The sequence below is a fragment of the Danio rerio genome, chromosome 1 (genome assembly GCF_052040795.2).
Source record: "Danio rerio strain M-AB ecotype USA chromosome 1, GRCz13ab, whole genome shotgun sequence".
Lineage (NCBI taxonomy): Eukaryota > Metazoa > Chordata > Actinopteri > Cypriniformes > Danionidae > Danio > Danio rerio.
Window position 1 is genome coordinate 51,077,501 of NC_141021.1, and position 20,000 is coordinate 51,097,500.

The 20,000-nt window shown below is 32.5% G+C and overlaps 1 protein-coding gene across 4 annotated transcripts in view; it reads right to left on the reverse strand.

The window, feature by feature from the left end:
• sorcs1 (sortilin-related VPS10 domain containing receptor 1) overlaps positions 1–20,000 on the reverse strand; it is a 346,560-nt gene that overhangs the window by 18,579 nt on the left and 307,981 nt on the right. For all 4 annotated transcript variants that reach the window (XR_015476922.1, XR_015476923.1, XM_087237652.1 and 1 more), the window contains 6 exons: positions 18,832–18,945; positions 14,082–14,253; positions 12,392–12,578; positions 6,422–6,555; positions 6,178–6,301; positions 3,644–3,756 (listed from right to left, as the gene is read on the reverse strand). Coding sequence is in view for 2 of the 4 variants with exons in the window: in XM_087237652.1 (XP_087093778.1) it covers positions 3,644–3,756; positions 6,178–6,301; positions 6,422–6,555; positions 12,392–12,578; positions 14,082–14,253; positions 18,832–18,945 (844 nt within the window). In the remaining 2 variants the exon portion in view is untranslated. The remainder of the gene's footprint in view (positions 1–3,643; positions 3,757–6,177; positions 6,302–6,421; positions 6,556–12,391; positions 12,579–14,081; positions 14,254–18,831; positions 18,946–20,000) is intronic.

The following is a 20,000-nucleotide window of genomic DNA, read 5'->3' on the forward strand; positions in this document are numbered from 1 at the left end:
CATCACAAAACCACATCACACCAACATGAGCACCAAACAAACAATCAAAAGTTTCTTTAATAGTTAATACATGATAACATTAAATATGTAATCCATTATGTCAACTCTGAAGAAAAATCTAGGGTACTATTGACAGATTTATTTCTTTAATGGATTCAGCTTAAATCTGATATTACATTCGGATTCAGATTTACTAAATAAGGGTAAATTTGTCCATGAACACATTTAAGTTCAGAAAGCTTGTCCTCATGTTTTATTTTTTTCTTTTACATAAATAATTTTGACATTCTCAATAATGATGAAATATTACTTTATTCTAGTTACACCCTTTACTTTCACAAAGGTTATAAAACAAGCAACCCAGGCTCATTCTAAAATCATACCGGATTATATTTTTGGAGAGCGCCAAATACGTCCCAGGAGGTATGCTTTTTTGCAGTGTTTGTTTTCGCGAATCCACCAGAGGCCACTGTAAATGCTTTTTCAGATCTCAAATTTCTCATGTGAGTGCCATTCGTGCCTGCTGTTCTCATGTAAATCCAGCAGAGTACGCTGTCGAGTGACTGATCGACTGACTGACTGGGTGATCGACTGACCCACCCTCCTCCTTTCCTAAAACCGACCAGCAGTGTTTTCAAAAGCAATCCAGGAAATATAAGCCCCCTGATTTGTAGCACGTTCTCAGATTTGACCACATTCTCATTTACATTTTGTTTTTGTCTTAGCTACTTTATTGGACTGTTTTTCGCTGGACTCGAATGCCATTGTCATGGTCAACTCCTTTCTGTGTCACAAGTATGCCAATGTATGCGGCAAGTCACTAGACCAACTGGTAACAGTGAGAAATCCCTCCATACAGAGGTAATCAGTCAGCTGGTAAGCACAAAGAGGAATAGTGTCTACCACTCTGTAGCGTTTGATTTAAAGACGAAATGCGGCCAAACGTACTTCTGGCTATATAATTCACAATCTCCAGAAATGTATATAGGGCTATGTTTTCAGACTGATGTTGAATGATCTTACCATATTTTACATTATTAAAAACTGATGGGTCAACCAAAGCTAATGATTCGAATGATGAAGGTAAAATATAATAAAAAATCTTAAAACAAAAAGATGCCTTGTATCATGTTATCAGTACATTTACTCATTTAGCAGTGCGCTTTTATCCGAGGCAATTTACAAGTTGGGATAAAAGAAGCACTTTAAAAATCAGTTGCAGTATATAAATCCTTTTTTTTTTCTTCCTTGGCGCAAGTGAAAAGGAGCGAGTTTGCCTTCAGGTGGTTTGTCAAGCCCACTCACCAGCATGAAGCACACTCTGTATCGCACAAAGTTTCCCAAAAAATATGAAGTGCTGATAAGAAAGTATCTGATGTGTATGGAGATGTCTTCTACAGGTGGTTTGTCAAGCCTACTCACCTGTTTGGAGCACACTCAGAAATACACAATGTTTCCCAGGAAATATAGTGTTGTTACGAAAGTGTCTAGTACATACGGAGAAGATAAGTGTATGTCATCTACAGGTAGTTTGTCAAACCCACTCACCTGTATAAAGCACACTCAGAATCGCACAATGTTTCCCAAAAAGTATAGAGTGCTTATAAGAAAGTGTCTGGTGCACATGAAAAGGAGAGAGTGTCTCCTACAGGTGGTTTGTCAAACCCACACACCTGTTTGGAGTACACCCAGAATCGCACAATGTTTCCCAATAAGTATAGAATTCTTATAAGAAGGTGTTTGGTGCACATGAAGAGAAGAGAGTGTCTCCTACAGGTGGTTTGTGAAGCCCACTCATCTGTATGGAGCACACTGAGAATTGCACAATGTTTCCAAAGAAGTATAGAACGCTTATAAGAAGGTGTCTGGTGCACATGAAAAGGAGAGAGTGTCTCCTACGAGTGGTTTGTCAAACCCACTAACCTGTAAGAAGCACACTCAGAATTACACAATGTTTCCCAAGAAGTATAGAATGCTTATAAGACGATGTCTGGTTCACATGAAGAGGAGAGAGTGTCTCCTACAGGTGGTTTGTCAAACCCACTCACCAGTATGGAGCAGACTTAGAATCGCACAATGTTTCCCAAAAACCATTGAATGCTTATAAGAAGGTGTCTGGTGCACATGAAAAGTAGAGAGTGTCTCCTACAGGTGGTTTGTTAAACCCACTAACCTGTAAGAAGCACACTCAGAATTGCACAATGTTTTCCAAGAAGTATAGAGTGCTTATAAGACGATGTCTGGTGCACATGAAGAGGAGAGAGTGTCTCCTACAGGTGGTTTGTCAAGCCCACTCACCAGTATAGAGCACACTTACAATCGCCTAATGTTTCCCAGAAATATGGAGTGTTAATAAGAAAGCACCTGCTACAAAGGGAGAGGAAAAGAGTATACCATCTACAGGTGGTTTGTGAAGCCCACTCACCTGTATGGAGCACACTGAAAATTGCACAATGTTTCCAGAGAAGTATAGAATGCTTATAAGAAGGTGTCTGGTGCACATGAAAAGTAAAAAGTGTCTCCTTCGGGTGGTTTGTCAAACCTACTAACCTGCATAAAGCACACTCAGAATCGCACAATGTTTCCCAAGAAGTATAGAGTGCTTATAAGAAGGTGTCTGGTGCACATGAAGAGTGTGTCTCCTACAGGTGATTTGTCAAGTGCACTCAGCTATATGAAGCACACTCTCAATCTTTCCCAAGAAGTATAGAGTGCTTATAAGAAGGTGTCTGGTGCATACGGGAAGGAAAAGAGTGGTTTGTAAAGCCCACTCACCTGCATTAAGCATCCTAAGACTTGCAAGATGTTTTTTTTTTCCCCAGAAACATGGAGTGTTGGTATGAATGTATCTGGTGCATACCAAGAGGAAAGAGTGTGGGTATATTTAAAGTTTAACTTCAGAAATTACATTTCGGCATAATTTACTCGCTCATGTCTTCTAGATGCGTTCAGTCAGATCTGACATCAGTAATCTCCCACTTCATTGCTTCTAACACATCAGTTCTCCAGTGTTTTTCCCTTTGTCTTCCATGCAGAGACACGCACACAAAAATGGTTTGTGTTTGGAATTAAAATGAGAGCGAGTAAATAAAGACAGAATTTTCATGTTTGAGCAAACTATCCTTTTCAAACTCAATATAAACATGTCAAATCCTCCCTGGTTGATGTTACAAGGTCACCGCGTCCAGCCACTGTTGTCCATCTGTCCACTGCAGAACTCATTACACACATTACCAATAAGCAACTGGAGCAGAACACGCATATGGCTCACATGAGACCCGTCATATCTCATAAACATCCATAAAGAAATTCCCACTGTTGGGTTATCATGCCACAGGGGGAGCGCAGGAAAACGGTAATCATTATTTGTGTCTGTCGTGCCATATGCTTGAATGTTTCTCAAGTTTTTCCTGTCACAGTGGCATGCAGGGAATGAGAATCTGTACGAGCTCAAAGAGTAGATATTTGAGATCTTCAGAGAAAGTGTGGAGCAAGAAAACCCACTAAAGCTTCTGATTGTGCTTGTGTTTGGACAGGTTTTATGGGGAATTTAAGTTTTTTAATCAGTTGGTCAGATAAGATTTCTACATACTTTAATTATTTTATTAAATTAGGCTTCAAATTTGATGAAATGTGAACTCACCTGCATCATGGAGGCTTTAATGACTCGACTCACATCGAGTCTCCATTCGGCCACATCAGGGTTATGATCATCCAGATTGGACGAAAAGGCAAGAAGATGAGACCTGAAGTATTCTGGAATTGAGAAATTGCACAAAAGTCATATTACTGTGATGATTATTGCTTTTTAATCAGAAATTATTGTAGTAATAAGGTTTGGATGCAGATTTTTGTGCTGCAGATTTTATAAAACATTTTAATTCAATTTAGCATTTTTTTGTTTATATTTTAGAATTTGTTTAATTAATTGTAATTTTTTTTAAATAAAGATGGTTGGGATATTTTCTCCTGAAGAAAAAAAGAGTAGTACTTTATTTTTCCTTTGGGATAATATTTACTGTGTAGCTGCTATTATATATATATGAATGAATGAATGAATGAATAATAAATAAATAAATAAATAAATAAATAAATAAATAAATTAATTAATTAATTAATTAATTAATAAATTAATAAATATATATATATATATATATATATATATATATATATATATATATATATATATATATATATATATATATATATATATATATATATATATATATATTTATTTATTTATTTATTTATTTATTATTCATTCATTCATTCATTCATTCATTCATTCATTTATTTATTTATAAAAATATGTTAGTATTCATTAATTCTTTGATTTAGCTTCTCTAATATTTTAGGTTTTATTATATTTTTTGCTCAAAAATAGTTTAACAGGTTTCATTTTAGTTTAGTCTTTGTTGTTGTTGTATTATTAGTGTATCATGTATTATTAGTGTATCACTTTTTTTCCACAATTTGTAGCAGTCTTTTTTATCACACTTTGCCCAATTATAATACCTAAAGTGTTGCATTTGTAATGAACATATAATATCACCGTACTTTTTAACACATATACTATAACAAGATTTATAAAAATACATATTTTTCATATGTTTCCCCGAGTAAATTTTTTTTAGTATTTTAGTATGATTTATTTTTTATTAAAACCATTAATTTGGCATTAGTTTTATAGTATTATAACAATATTAATTCATATTTGTTATGGCTAATATAAAACTAACATTATGATTTAAAAAACTAAACCTGGAATAATATTAATCCAGTTTTTAGTTATAAAAAGTACATGTATTATTTTTTTTTCTTCAATTTAATACTTGAAGTACTTATACATTTCTTTATATATTTGTTTTATTTTATTTAAACTGAAAATTATTTCAAAAAGTGTTAAATATACATCCAGTCAAGCCTGAAATTATTTAAATCCCTGGCAAATTCTGAAGTTATGAAGGATTCTGTGCATTTTAGTTTAATTGTATTGACATTGAATGAACTTATGTAATCAGTTCTGTGTATGTTGGGGTGACCTGTGCCTCAACATTTACAAACCAGCCAAATCTCACAAGAAAATGTAAGTATTTTATGTTTTGTCAGGTTAGTGGCTGATTTGTGTGAGTGAATTACGAAAGTCGTATGAATATGTATGATTTTAAAAAGGAGTGGCACTCAACCTTGCCCCTAAACCCAACCATCATTGGGTGATAAACAAATTGTACTAAATTGTACAAATTAGATTGTACAAATTCATACGAATTACCACTAAATCAAAAAGTTATGAATTGCCGTGAGATTGTGTTTTACAAACTGATAGGTGTGAACTAAATGATACTTTTACGATAGGTGTAACCCTTTCACGATCTCAATGGGTATAAACAAAATAACAACTGAGACATCTGATAAGAGGGTTCGGCTTAGCCTAGTAAACACAAAATGGTTTGTTTGTAGCTAGTATAACGTCTGTCTAGCAGACAGTAGGGTTAAGTTACTTGAAGACTGACAGGTTAACATCGATGCTGAGGAACTATACAATTCAATGTCTTCAATAAAGTCTTCTCCCTGTAAGAATATTGGTCACCTTACTTACTGTATGTATTAGAGTTATCTAATACATTGGCAGGACACCCAAGAACAGTTAAGCCAAATACAGCAAAATTTAACAGTTATTTAAAGAAATATTTTTCCTTAAATATTAGTTCTACAATACTGCTATGATAATCTTAATATTTTTTTGCGAGAAGCCTGTGCTATTTCCAGTCAAAAATAAAAAAATAAAAAAATAAAATAAAATAAAAAACTTGCTGGCTGAATAAAAGTAACTTTTTTGAAGAAAGCATTTTTTTTCCAGAAATTGCCACACTGAAAATTTTGTCATTGGATTTATGCATTTTTTAGGGTAAGTGGTTGCAAACAATTTATATAGGCTAGATTTAAACAAAGAAAGTCCGTTGAACATTTTAGACATATTTGTTTGTTTAAATTCAGTCCATAAAAATTGTTTGCAACCACTTACCTTAAAAAACGTAGTAAATCCAATGAAACTTTTTTTTTTTTCCCAGTGCAGAAGTATAAACAATTTTGGATTAGACTGTATATGCTTTAAACAATTTAGTTCTTATTTAACAAGACTAGCTTTAATCTGTTTGCTCTCTGTGGTAAGCTCACCGTGGACGGCGATGGTTTTCCTGTCCTGCAGGATGTTGTTCCCAGCAGAAACCTGTACGGTGACGATGCTGATTCCCTCTCTGGAGAAGGTGAAGGACACACTCCCATCCAGCGTGATCACAGGCTGCGAAAAACACCATCACACACACACACATACTCTCGAGAGATACTCCTGTCAGCACAGTTTATTTACATGCTGCTCACAGAGACACACACATAGGTGAGAGACACATGAACACTTTACCTCGGAATTGTTCCCAAACCACCAGATGTAGGTGACTGTTCCTACTTGGCTGGGGTAGAGAACCACCGTCAGATTGACTTCTTTATTTTTCACAGCTACAAAAGGAGCGGAGAGATGGATAGAGTCCAACTGACCTGCTCAGAGAGAAAGAGCGAGAAAAAGCGAAAGAGAGAGAGACGAGAAAAGAAGTGAGTTACGAAAACTGGTAGTGTTTTTCTAGTTCTCATGTTTTGTTCATTTAGGGATTTTCAAGCCTAAACAGATGGGGTAAACCATATTATGTTTTAAAATAAATAAATAATTGTATATAACTTTGGATAAGTAAAGTTTATAGTGCAGTTTAGTGTTTTCAAAAGGACAATCAAACAAAATATGCAAAAATATAAATAAATTTAACCACTTTGCATGCAGTGATAGTAAACATGTTTTATTTATTAAAAGACATATTTTAACTGAACAATGATACATTAAATTAATCAAAAGTGATTATAATTGTTATGATTATCAGCGATGTAGACAGATGTAGCGATGTAGAACACTGAACTACATATCCCATTATGCAATGCATTCACACATCAGTTTCACACACCCTGATCTCACAAGGAAACATCACTATTTTACATTTTGTCAGTTTATTGGTTAATTCCTACGAATTCGTAGGAAAATGTATGATTTTAAAAAGGAGGTGTGGCTCCCAACCATCTTTGGTGGATAAGCAAATCAAACTAAATTGTATAAATTAAATCATACAAATTTACACAAATTACCAACTAAAACAAAAAGTTACGAATTGCAGTGAGATTGGGTTTCAGCTCACCTCCTGATTAGACATACAGCTGTAGCCCATCATTACTGATTACTGGTACTATATATACATCACATACACACACCCAGTGCTGAGTCTTGTTTCCCTTTAGGAAGCATTTCAAAGTGTTTGCTGGATTGCCTAGATGTGTTTTGAGCTTTGTTTGTTGTGTTGTTTATGTTTGTTTTTCCTCCTACCGCAACCTTTTACTACACTTTATTACACTGACAACGCTTTTAGATTATCTACATGGAACTGTCTTTTTCTGTTTTTAACCCTGCCTAGTTGACCATCCAAGTGATGTTATAAATATAAGCAATAATACACAAGTAGCAGTGCGATGTGGCTGTATATTGGCACTGGTGGGAGGTGTGTACTGGCTCGAGGCCACAGGCCGAGTGCCTTAATGTCCCACCCGTGATGATATACATCGATATTGCACTTCTACGAGTGTGATATTGCATTTATACAACAGTTCGACTACATAATTGTGTGTATAAAAAAGAAAATCAAATAAGAGTCTCAAAAATCCTTCCAAACGAGGAACTACTTCATTCTGCCATTCATTCACCTTTTCAGCTGACAGTCAGAACAGGAGAAACCTTTGCTACTTCAACATCACTTAAGAGCTAGTATTTGTAGAATTGCCTAGCGTAATGTCTAAAGTGATAAAACAGCTGATTTTGCTCACATTTTTTAGATTATAAGACATGAAATGCCATCAGTCTACAGAGATTTCCCAGTATTTCTCTGTCGAGATAAGGATATTACAATAATTAACCCTGAAAAAGCCAAAGCAAAGCAAGTACTAGTAGATCACTATAGTATAAATACAGCACTACAACATACAAAAGAGAAAGGTAAACTTAGAACTTCACTTGCCCGTTTTACAATGATTTGATCAGGTGTTATTTGAAATTTAATTTGGGAGTTTTTCTCCCAAGGACTTATTATGAGCTCTCTGTCGCCATCTTATGGCATCAACATCAACTTTCTTTGCTCTGCTCAGTATGACAGGTTGATGGCCGCCAACGCACTGAACCTCCGAAAAAATGAATATTTAAAATTTAAAAAATCCTTATAAACAAACTGCATAGCTGCAAACTACATTCTTGCCTAAAAAAAGCCTCAAAAGTAAATTATGTTATCCAACAGCTACTATATTTGTCGAACTGTAGTGAATTGCTCACTCTTCTGCTTGTCCCTCTATATGTTGGCGTTTTAATACACAAAGGTGAAGAGGCTGTACGAGTGCTGTTATTGCAGAATATCGCATGGCTATCTATCAGCCAATCAGATTTGAGCACCAGACAGAACTGCTGAATAAAATTAAATAATATAACTGGATATTGCTGATTTTATTTAATGGAAACTTCTTACTAAACCTCTACCTAACAATTCCAGCATATATGTATGCATTCATTTACAAAACTTCTGCTCATGATAGAGTCATCTGTAAATAACACTCTTGCACCAGATGCTCAGTTTGCTTTGTTTGGCACCACAGGATTGACAGACTGAAAATGTTCCTTCTTCCGGATCAATATGTCACTGCAAAGACTTCTGTCTGAATGTCTGTCTGTCTTTCATTCTGAATGGCTTTCTGAATGTGGCTAGTAGGTGGACATAAGAGAAAAGCTTCAAGTTTGAGTCACGTAATCTCTAATAAATGATGGTGAGCTTCTTCCCATCAAACACACACAAAGACCACTAAAAAAAGACACAAAATGTCTACGCCATCTGCTCGGAATGTGCGAAAATAATGTCATCCAACATTAGTACAACACTTTGTTACATAATAAGAGAGTTTTGTAGAGCCAGACTTTTAGGTTACTGGCATCAAATCAAATCCATTTTTTGGCCAAAAACCACCCACACAGTCCAGAAGAGGCCGTTTGACCAACATGTGAAATGACCAATCACACTTTTCACCCTTCTTCAGAACATTGCAGGACAGGAACGTCTGAAATTAATGTTGTTGATTTGTTTATTTTAATTGATTTCAGTTTTAATGAGCAGCAGTTTCATAACTGGTCTAAACTATAATTTAAAACAATATTAAATAATTGTAAATGTGGAGTTTGCATGTTGTCCCTGCGTTCGCATGGGTTTCCTCCGGGTGCTCCGGTTTCCCCCACAGTCCAAAGACATGCGGCACAGGTGAATTGGGTAGGCTAAATTGTCAGTAGTGTATGAGTGTGTGTGTGTGTGGATGTTTCCCAGAGATGGGTTGTGGCTGGAAGGGCATCCGCTGTGTAAAAACTTGCTGGATAAGTTGGCAGTTCATTCCGCTGTGGCGACCCCGGATTAATAAAGGGACTAAGCCGACTAGAAAATATATAAATTATGATATTGTGTATCGCATTAAATCTCCAAAATACAACATAAATGGTATTTTTGACTCATTTAAAAAGAATTGTTAGTGAAAATTTTATTTTACAGTATGTACAGTGGATGACAGTTCAATATGACCAATACCGCTGCATCTGACGCTAAGGGATTAACAAAATGTTTTTACAATAGGTGTAACCGCAGTTTGCAACTGTGCCACTAGGGGGCACAAAGGGATGGGATGCGAATGAACAGACATATACAGCTGTAAATCCTCTGCTACTTGTAAATGAAGATGCAACAATGAAACAAAGCATTAAAATTCATTTATAAAACATTAAAAACTTGTTAACAAGCTTTATTATCATTGTAAACTTGTTAAGTGCAATATAGATTAATTTTGGAAATTAAAACAAAAGATATAAGACAACTAAAGGGAAAGTACTAACATTAAATAATGAATAAATAAATAAATAAATAAATAAATAAATAAATAAATAAATAAATAAATATTTGTTTGTTATTTTAAAGTAATAGGACTAAGACAGCCGATAAATAAGCTTTTTCATTTACACTTTCTTTGTTTATTATATTTTACTTTTTCATTGTACAGTATATAATTTCTTAATTATTGTACATAAATAATAAGTGAATAATGAAATACTGTATGCATATATATATATATATATATATATATATATATATATATATATATATATATATATATATATATATATATATATATATATATATATATATATATATACACACATATATAATTTTCTTTTTATTTTAATTTTTTTATTATTATTTTTTTCAAGATATTACTAGCAAAACACAAAGAAACAGTCTGGCTCATGGACAAGAGCTCTTAAGTTGAATGCTACTGAAAGCATTCGAATAAACTGACCTACCTCAAGAATTTGTTCATCTGAATGTTTTTGATTCACTAAATAGAATTAGTTCATGAGAGTCATTTGTTAGGGAGTCAAACTAAACAAGACATATTGGATTTTTTTTAATAGACACAAAGAGTTAGAATCAGACATTTCGTTCAAACTAAATCTTCCTTTAAACTAAAAGCTTTAAAGCAGTAATTGAATTGAATATTACTAATTTAATACAATAGTATAATTCTTAGTACACACAGTACTGTATGAAGTTCAAGCAGTATGACATAACTGTAAACTGTTTTGATTTATGTGAAAGGAATTGTTCATAAGAGTCATTTGCTTTGTGATAGGAAAAAACAGATTTGTTAGAGAATTAGGCAAGGATTTTACCTTTTTATCTGAATCTTTTTGATTCACTAAATAGAATCAACTTATAAGACCATTTGTTCAGGAATCAAACTAAACAAGGTATATTGGAATTTTTGCACATGTAGAGAGGATGGATACAAAGAATTAGAATCTAAAATCCCATTTGATTTAAACTTTCTTTAAACTAAAAGCTTTAAAGCAGAAATTGACCAACATTTTATTTTTATTTGAATAAAAAACACAGATCTTAATACAAACTGTGTACTTTAAAGTCTCAGGAGTACGACATGACAGAAAATTGTAAGCCGAATGATTTAAAAATAATACTAGAGTCATTACTTTAGAAATAAGTAAAAAAAAAAATGACTCGTTTGAGAATCAGGCAAGGATTTTACATGCATGAATCTCTTTGTACGACTGTTTTTGATTCACTAAATAGAATCAACTCATAAGAGTCATTTGTTCGGGAGAAGTTTGGGACATTGTTCAGTACATCATTTGTATTGTATGTTTGTATAAAATCCATTAGAAATAAATCATCTTTCAAAAACTATCAAGCAAAGATTTACCAACATAATATGAGTAATTTAATAAATTAGCACTCATGACAATTCTTAGTTCATACACTGCAGTAAAAATCTTAAGAGCACAACATACTGTAAGAGTAAACTGAATGTTTTGATTCAATTTAACAGAATTGTTCATGAGAGTCATTTGTTTATAAATAGATACAAAAAACCTGACTTGTTTGAGAATCAGGCAATGATTTACAATATGAATCTTAATTCAATATGAATGTTTTTGATGAACTAAATAGAATCAGCTCATGAGATTCAGTTGTTTGGGAATCAAACTAAACAAGACATAGTGTATTTTTGTAAAATTTCCATTAGAATTAAATTGTCCATTAAACTAAAAGCTTTAAATCAAAAATTGACCAAAATATTATGTTTAATTTGACATAATAGTACTCATGAAAATTCTTAATTCATATTCTGTATAATGTCTCTGGAGTACAACATAAGAGTAAACTATGTTTTGATTTATTTTTTAAAGAGTTGTTCATGAGAGTCATTTGTTTGGAAACCTAAAAAACTGACTCATTGAGGATTTTAAAGTATAAATCTCTTCATCTGTATGTTTTCGATTCACTAAAGATTCACATGAAATTCACATGAACTGAGTCATGTGAGCCATTCATTTTAGTTTTTCACTTTAGAAATAAATGTAACAGTTTGATAGCTGCTAATTGTAAAAGTAACACTAGGTAAAGTTCATCAGTCCAGCACGATATAGTTTAGATCCCCGGGACCTTCATCTTACACTAAAGTGTCTTTCAGCAATAACTGAGAGGGATGATTCCAATCTCATGGTCATAGTTAGAGACTACGAGCCTGAAATCCAAATTGCTTAATGCCGAGTTCAATAGCACCAAGGCCAAATGAGATTTTTTCTGGTCAATAAAGCATAAATGAGACTCAGCGGGTCTGTAAAATACATCAGGGATATAAAAGCAGGCTACGATATGGCTGTCTGTGTTATGCATATTGCTACTCCCACGTCTTGGCTTACATGTAACGTGTAGGAAGAGGAGCACCGTTTCTGAGCCCAGACTGTTCTCCGCCGTGGCTGACACTCGGTAGATGCCCACAGTCTTGTAAATGTGTTTAATGCCATCCTCGATGGAGCTCACGTTGGAGTAAGTGAAGGCGTTTCCATCGCCGAAATCCACAGTGATGCTGGTTTTCGATCCGTCACCCTGGAAGGAAAGTAAGGATAATAACATGAAACATCAATAAAATAAAAAATCAGAGGGAAAAGAAGTCACAGGACGTTCTGTAATATTGCAGAATATTTTTCACACTTAGCTGAGGATTGATAATAGAGCATGTTTGGCTTGCTGTCCACTGAATTTGTTCACTTGGCCTATTCCTTGATTATTAGGGGCTGCCATGGTGGAATGAACTGTCAACTATACCAGCATAAGTTTATGTGGTGAATGCTCAATACTAAAACACTCATAATGTACCAGTTTGGTTTATTCATTTCACCTACAGTATAACGCATGTCTTTAGACTGTGGGAGGAAACGGGACTACCTATGGGAAAAATGCTAACTCCACTAAGAAACACTAACTGGCCCAGTCTGGACTCGAACCAGCATCCTTCTTTCTGAGAGGCTAGAGTGCTAACAGTGCTACAGTGCATTGAGCCGCCGTGCCACCCTGTCCTGGATTAATCAAGGGGATTGGGGTGGATGAGAGATTCTTTAAGATGAAGATGATAATATTATTATTATTATTATTTATTATTATTAATTAATTATGATAATTATTATTATTATTATTATTATTATTATTATTATTATTATTATTATTATATATCTGATAATATTTTTTTCTTCTGGAGAAAGTCTTATTATATATATTTGACAAGATGTTTGTGTATTTTCACAGCAAAACAATAAAATTAAAAATGTCAGATTTTTTTTTTCAGATAGTTTTGAAAAAAAAAAAAAAAAACAGCCAAAAAAGTCATAGAAAACACAACTGTTTAAAACTCTTGAAAACAACAGCCAAAAATGTTTCTGTAATATTAAAGTACTTTTTTTCTTAGAAAGAAAGCAAGACTGTTTTCAAACAAAACAAAACAAAAAAGACACATTAGACACATTAAAAAAAGGAACATTAAAAAAAACGTCCAAAAACATGTCTCAATTTTCTAAAAATAATATTAAAGTTATTTCTTCTTAAGCAAAATGGTTTTGATACATTGTTGAAAAACAACTGTTTTAAAACATCAAAAAAAAATCATATAATATTTGTTATATTTTAGTATTGTTTTCTTTTTTTAAAACAAAAAGCAAAGTTGTTTTGGAAAAAAATCTGACGGAATAAGTTTCTGTATTTCTTGAGTATTTTTCACATTTTCTTAGGCATAAAGAAACATTTTGTTTTGTTTTGAAACATTATTGAAAAACAAAAAAAAAGTTTTGAATCATTAACTAAACAGGCACAAAAATCATAACTTTTTGTAATATTAGAGTATTTTGTTTTATAAGACAGCAAGCAAAATTGTTTAGAAAAAAACATTTATTTATATTCTTAGACAGAAAGCAAAACTGTTTTGAAACCTCATTGAGAAAAAAAAAAAAAAAAAAACGCCAAAAAGTCACATAACTTTCTATAAAATAGGAGATTATTTTCCTTTTTTCTTAGACAGAAAGCAAAACTGCTTAAAAGAACAAAAAAAGAGCTCAATACCTCCTCCAAGAAGACAAGGAATGTGACGTTGCTGGCCAGAGTGGCTGTGAGCTTCCCTTCGCTGGTCACTAAATGAAGGCCACGAGGAGCCTGACTGGGGCACAGCTGTCTGCGGGCCGTGTATCGCTCTATCACACCGCCTGTGCAGTTATTAGACACAACCTTCCTGTACCTGCAGACACACACACACACACACACACACACACACACAAACTCATATTGAATCATTTGTATTCTGAACATTGTAATCCACTCTTAAAAATAAGTATTTAAATACTCTTGCATTTTATCATGATCAACAAAACGTCTTCATATGGAGAGTTCAGATGCAAAAACCTCTAAAGTGTCATCTGAATTTTTATAATAAACTGAGCATGTTTACCAACCCAGGATCATTATTGATACGTACCCCTGTATGCATTTCTGGAGATCACAAAATAAGTCCCAGCAGGTTCATTGTTTGTTTTTGTTTTCGCAAATCCATTGTGTACGCTCTTTCAGATCTCAAATTTCTTTCGCGAGTGCCATTTACGCCTGCTCTTCTTGCATAAATCCACAGGAGGCCACTGTTGACAGACTGACTGACTGATCAATCAACCAAGCAATCCCCCCAGCCACCTCCTTCCTTAAATCTAACTGATAGTGTTTTCAAAAGCACTGACTGACCCAATCTCCCACTTTCCCTAAACCCAAACGACAGTGTTTAAAAAGCAATCGAGAAAAATAATTGCTCTTGCTGATGCCAGATTTTTACCACATTTTTAGATCTTACCCATGTTCTCACCCTGTTATTTACTTGTAATGCCATCCATACAGAGAAAAGCATAAAAAGAAACAGAAGCCATCAGTGGTGTCATACCACCCTGTAGCGTACATTTTAAAGACCAAATGCAGCCATACGTAGTTCTGGCTACATAATTCGCACTCTCCAGAAATGTATACAAGGGTACGTTTTCACAATGAGCCTGTCAACATTCACACCATTTTTTCAGGCTCATGTGTGTAGCTTCGGTAATATCACAGCATTGGTTATTTTCTATTAGTTATTATCTAAATTTCAGAAGTTTTTGCATCTGAAATCTTCATATGTAAACTCAAAAATAAGAGATTCTAACAAGATGAATCTAGATGAAGATGAGCAAGATGAAGCACTTGATCACATTACCCCCAATATTCAATCATCAGCATTCAATTATCTCTTCAAATAGTTTCATATTTTATCTCTACATAAGATATGATCTTTACACCATTTGTATATTTCTGTAAACAAACACAAATCCAAAACCTTATATGGTGCTAGGAACAACCATCAACTAAATATTTACTATGCATTCACCAATTTGTGCCAATTAAACAATCACCTTTCTTCATTCACATATTACTTTAATAATACATTTTTTTACACACCTTTTTAGTATTTGGACACTGTTTTAACCTATTTTCTAGACTATTCCACAATTTTACCCCACACATAAACTTATCAGTCTGATTCCAAGAGGAAATTGAACTATTTAACATATTGTCAGTTTAGTGGCGAAATCTGCACCATATCGTGCAAGAAAAGTACGATCTGTTTATCTTTGCGTGTGCAGATATTATTTACCTACACTGTAAAAAAAAATGGGGTGCCGGAAAAAAAAAGAAGTAAAATAACAGACGTTACATTACAGAAATTTACCGTAAAATAACAGCTATTAAATTAAAGGAATTTACCAAAAAATAACTGACGTTATATTAGAGAAATTTACCGTAAAATAACAGAATTTAAATTACAAAAATGTATCATAAAATAACACATTAAATTACAGAAATTTATCATAAAATACCAGCCATTAAATTACAGAAATTTAACGTAAAATAACAGCCGTTTAATTACAAACAATTACCGTAAAATAACAGATGTTAAATTATAGAAATTTACTGTAAAATTACAGCTGTTTAATTACAAAAAATTACCATAAAATAACAGACGTTAAATTACAGAAATTTACCGCAAAACAACAGTTGTTAAATTACAAAAATTTACCATAAAATAACAGACGTTAAATTACAGAAGTTTATCATGAAATAACTGCCGTTAAGTTACAGAAATTTACCGCAAAACAACAGACGTTAAATTACAGAAATTTACCATAAAATAACATGTTAATTAACGAAATGTAATTAAATTTACATTTCTGGTAAAATTCTTATTTTTATTTAACGTCTGTTATTTTATGATTAATTTCTGTAATTTAATTAAATTTAATGTAATTTAACACCTTAGTTGCCGAAAAGCAACGTAAAACAACAAATATTATTTTTCTATTATTAATATAATTGTTTTTTTTTTACTGTTGTATTTATAAAACATGGTCTTATTCTACCTCCCTAATTCTACCTAATACCTAAATCCAACTACTACCATAAGTATTAATAAGCAGCAAATTAGTAGTTTATTATGCTAACAGTTTTGTTTAATGATTTGTTTATAGCATCAATTGTTACTTTAAATAAAGTGTTACCAACATTTTTTAAAGCATGCATGCGTTATCTACTGTATAAACAATATAACGGGTGCTAACAGCTTGAATGAGATAGAAAAAGTACATTTTATCAGTGCTCTATGTCCTTCTTTCTATTTCAGACCACGAATAGAGACATTATAAAAAATGTCATGCTGCCACTTGTCTATATAATGGTAGTGAACAGCATCAGACAATAGGTTTTGCTGAGTAATGAGCTGAATTCATTGTAGTTTTTTTTATTTTTTTTTTTTTTATATAAAATCCTGACCTTCGCCATTTGTATCTGTTCTAGACTGTGTGTTCAAGAGTCTGCTCACCTTTATTTCAATAGGATTTTATATAATACTGATTGCGTCAAAGCAGCTTTACAGACAAAGAAGTAGTGAGGTATGAAGATTCGTCAATGTGAACGTTCACTACATCAGCGATTTATGCAGAAATGTTGAGTTTGAGCACTCAAATATTATAAAACAGGAGAGTTTATTAGTGTCACAGTTCATATAGATATGTCTAGAAAGAAGGATTTAATTCAATCATTCATTCATTCATTTTCTTTTCTTAGTCCCTTTATTAATCTGGGGTCGCCACAACTTATGCAGCAAACGTTTTACGCAGCAGATGCCCTTCCAGTTGCAACCCATCATTGGGAAACATCCACACACACTAATTCACAAACATACATTATGACCAGTTTAGCCTACCAAATACACCTGTACCCAATGTCTTTGGATTTGTAGGGGAAACCGGAGCACCTGGAGGAAACCCGTGCAAACACAGGGAGAACATGCAAACTCCACACAGAAATGCCAACCGACCCAGCTGAGGCTCGAACCAGCAAACTTCTTGCTGTGAGACCATCGTGCTACCCACTGCACCACTGTGATGCCAGAAAAATGTAATAAATAATATTAGTTAAAAAATCAAGATTAAAATTAGGGTGCACCGAATTTTTGGCCAATAAATTGTGGCATTTTCGGTTTCAAGCCAAAACAAAACATGCCGCAGTTTGAGGAAAAATACAGTTTATTCTATTAATAATAATAATAATAATAATTATATTTATTATTATTATTATTATTATTATTATTATTATTATTATTATTATTAACCATTTTAAATAAATAACGCATTAATTCTTATGTAGTTTTTTTTTAATAATTCTGTAACTATTACTATTTTTTAAATGCAATATAATAATATTTTTGTTTGTATAAATTATAGTTCATCAGAATATTATTGATAATATTTCTATGATAGAATTTGCAATTAAAAATGCAGATCAAACTTGGAAGAAAGGGAAATTATAAAAAAGAAACATGCAATCATGTATTAAATTAATAAATAATTACTACAAAGCATTTTTTGACCGAATGCATTCAGTTTTTACAATTTCAGCTAAGTATTTTCATTTCAGTGAATCCGTAATTAAAATTACGAATAATCCTAACTAGTTTTTTACTCACTGAGCTGAATATCTCCAGACTGAGCTCTGCTTACCAGATACAATTCCGAATGGCGGCTGGCCATTATGGCAACTTAAATGAACACAAAAAATGTACAGTATGTATCTCAGGAAAAGAATATTGACATATTTCTATTTATTTTTTTACTTTTCTTCTTACAACGTAGAATCTCAAGAACACACAATTGAATACAAAGACTGCTGGTCAAAGTTAGGAGTCTTGATAAATAAAACTTGGCATTTTTAACTAGCTTTTCAGCAAAGCACTTTTTTTTAATACAAAATGTGTTTCTTGAGACCATCCTGTGATACTTTTAAATCTTTGAACTTAATGCTGGTTGCTATTCATTGCCATTATACGGATAAATGCCAGAGAGGGAGTTCTTAAAAAGAAATTTAAAATAAAATAAAATAAAATAAAATAAAATAAAATAAAATAAAATAAAATAAAATAAAATAAAATAAAATAAAATAAAATAAAATAAAATAAAATTAAATTAAATTAAATTAAATTAAATTAAAAATAATAATATAATATAAAATAAAATAATCCTAAGTAAAACCTCATTAAGATTTGTATAAATAAATTAGTAATAAATTAGGTAAGTAAAAAATTAACAAATAAATAAATACTTTTGGAACCTTTTTGATACATTTAAAGATGCAAAATAAAAAAAAAAAGTAAAAATAATAATAATAAATTTAAAAACTTGATTGGTCCCTGGACCATTGCTATAAATCAGCTACAGTATGCATAAATCACATGAAATATTGTTCTCACCCAGTGCTGTTGAGGAATGTGTGCTCTGTAGTGCAGGTTCGAGACATGGAGGACGGTGGAAACCAGAACGCTGGAGTACATTTCCCATCAGTCCTTCTCTCAAAACCATAATCACTGGTACAGAAGAGAGAGAGAGAGAGAGAGAGAGAGAGAGAGAGAGAGAGAGAGAGAGAGAGAGAGAGAGAAAGAGACTCCTAATTAATAAAGCATTTCAGAATCAGAAACAGAATGAGCTCAATTCAGCCACTATTTGTACATAAACAGCTATACAGTACTCAATACAGTATAGTACAGTACATAACTGCGCCACACTTTATTTTAATATAAAATTTATGCTATAAACAAACCATTAATTAATACTTCTAGCTCAATAAACTACTAATTAGCTGCTTAATAATAGTAAGGTAGTTTATGTATTGGGTATGATTATATTTTTGTCCATCATTGCTGGAGGACTTTAGAATAATTGTCTGTCATAACTCTCACATTAATCCATACTTCCCTGACATTTCTTGGATAAAGACGATGTTCATGTAGAAAAAGAGTCGAGAGGTCATAATATTGAATATAAGTCTGATTTCTATATAATATACAGTATATGCCGCTATTATTAATGTGACTGAATATGACTTTGGCACTTCTCGCCACTGAATGGAGCATTTTGTAGAATCTGTCAAGAATATCATTTAGTGTAAAAGACTTCAACTAGACATTCTGAACTTATTATAAGTCTCCATTGCATGCTTTAATGTATTTCTTTTCTGTAATGGTTTTATGAACATTGTATGGACAGGGAAAGTAGAATATGTCGTTCATATTTAACATAACCTCAGAATAAAACGGACATATTTACATAAAAAGGCGACATTTTGACAGGAGTGTTTAAATTTAAATGAAATAAATAAAAAAATATATATGAATACAGATATAAATTTAAATAAACAAATCTAAAAAATAATCAGCCGATTAATATAAGTTATTACAGATAATATAATAATTTTAACAACAATTATTGTTTTGCAATTTTTTTAATTCATATAAATATAAATAAACAAATACAAAAACTGCTATTATTTTAGTGTTATATATATAAAATAAAATAATATTCCACTATTTTGGTTACCCAAAATAATTTTGGAAAAAAGCAATTATTATTTTGATAAATGTGT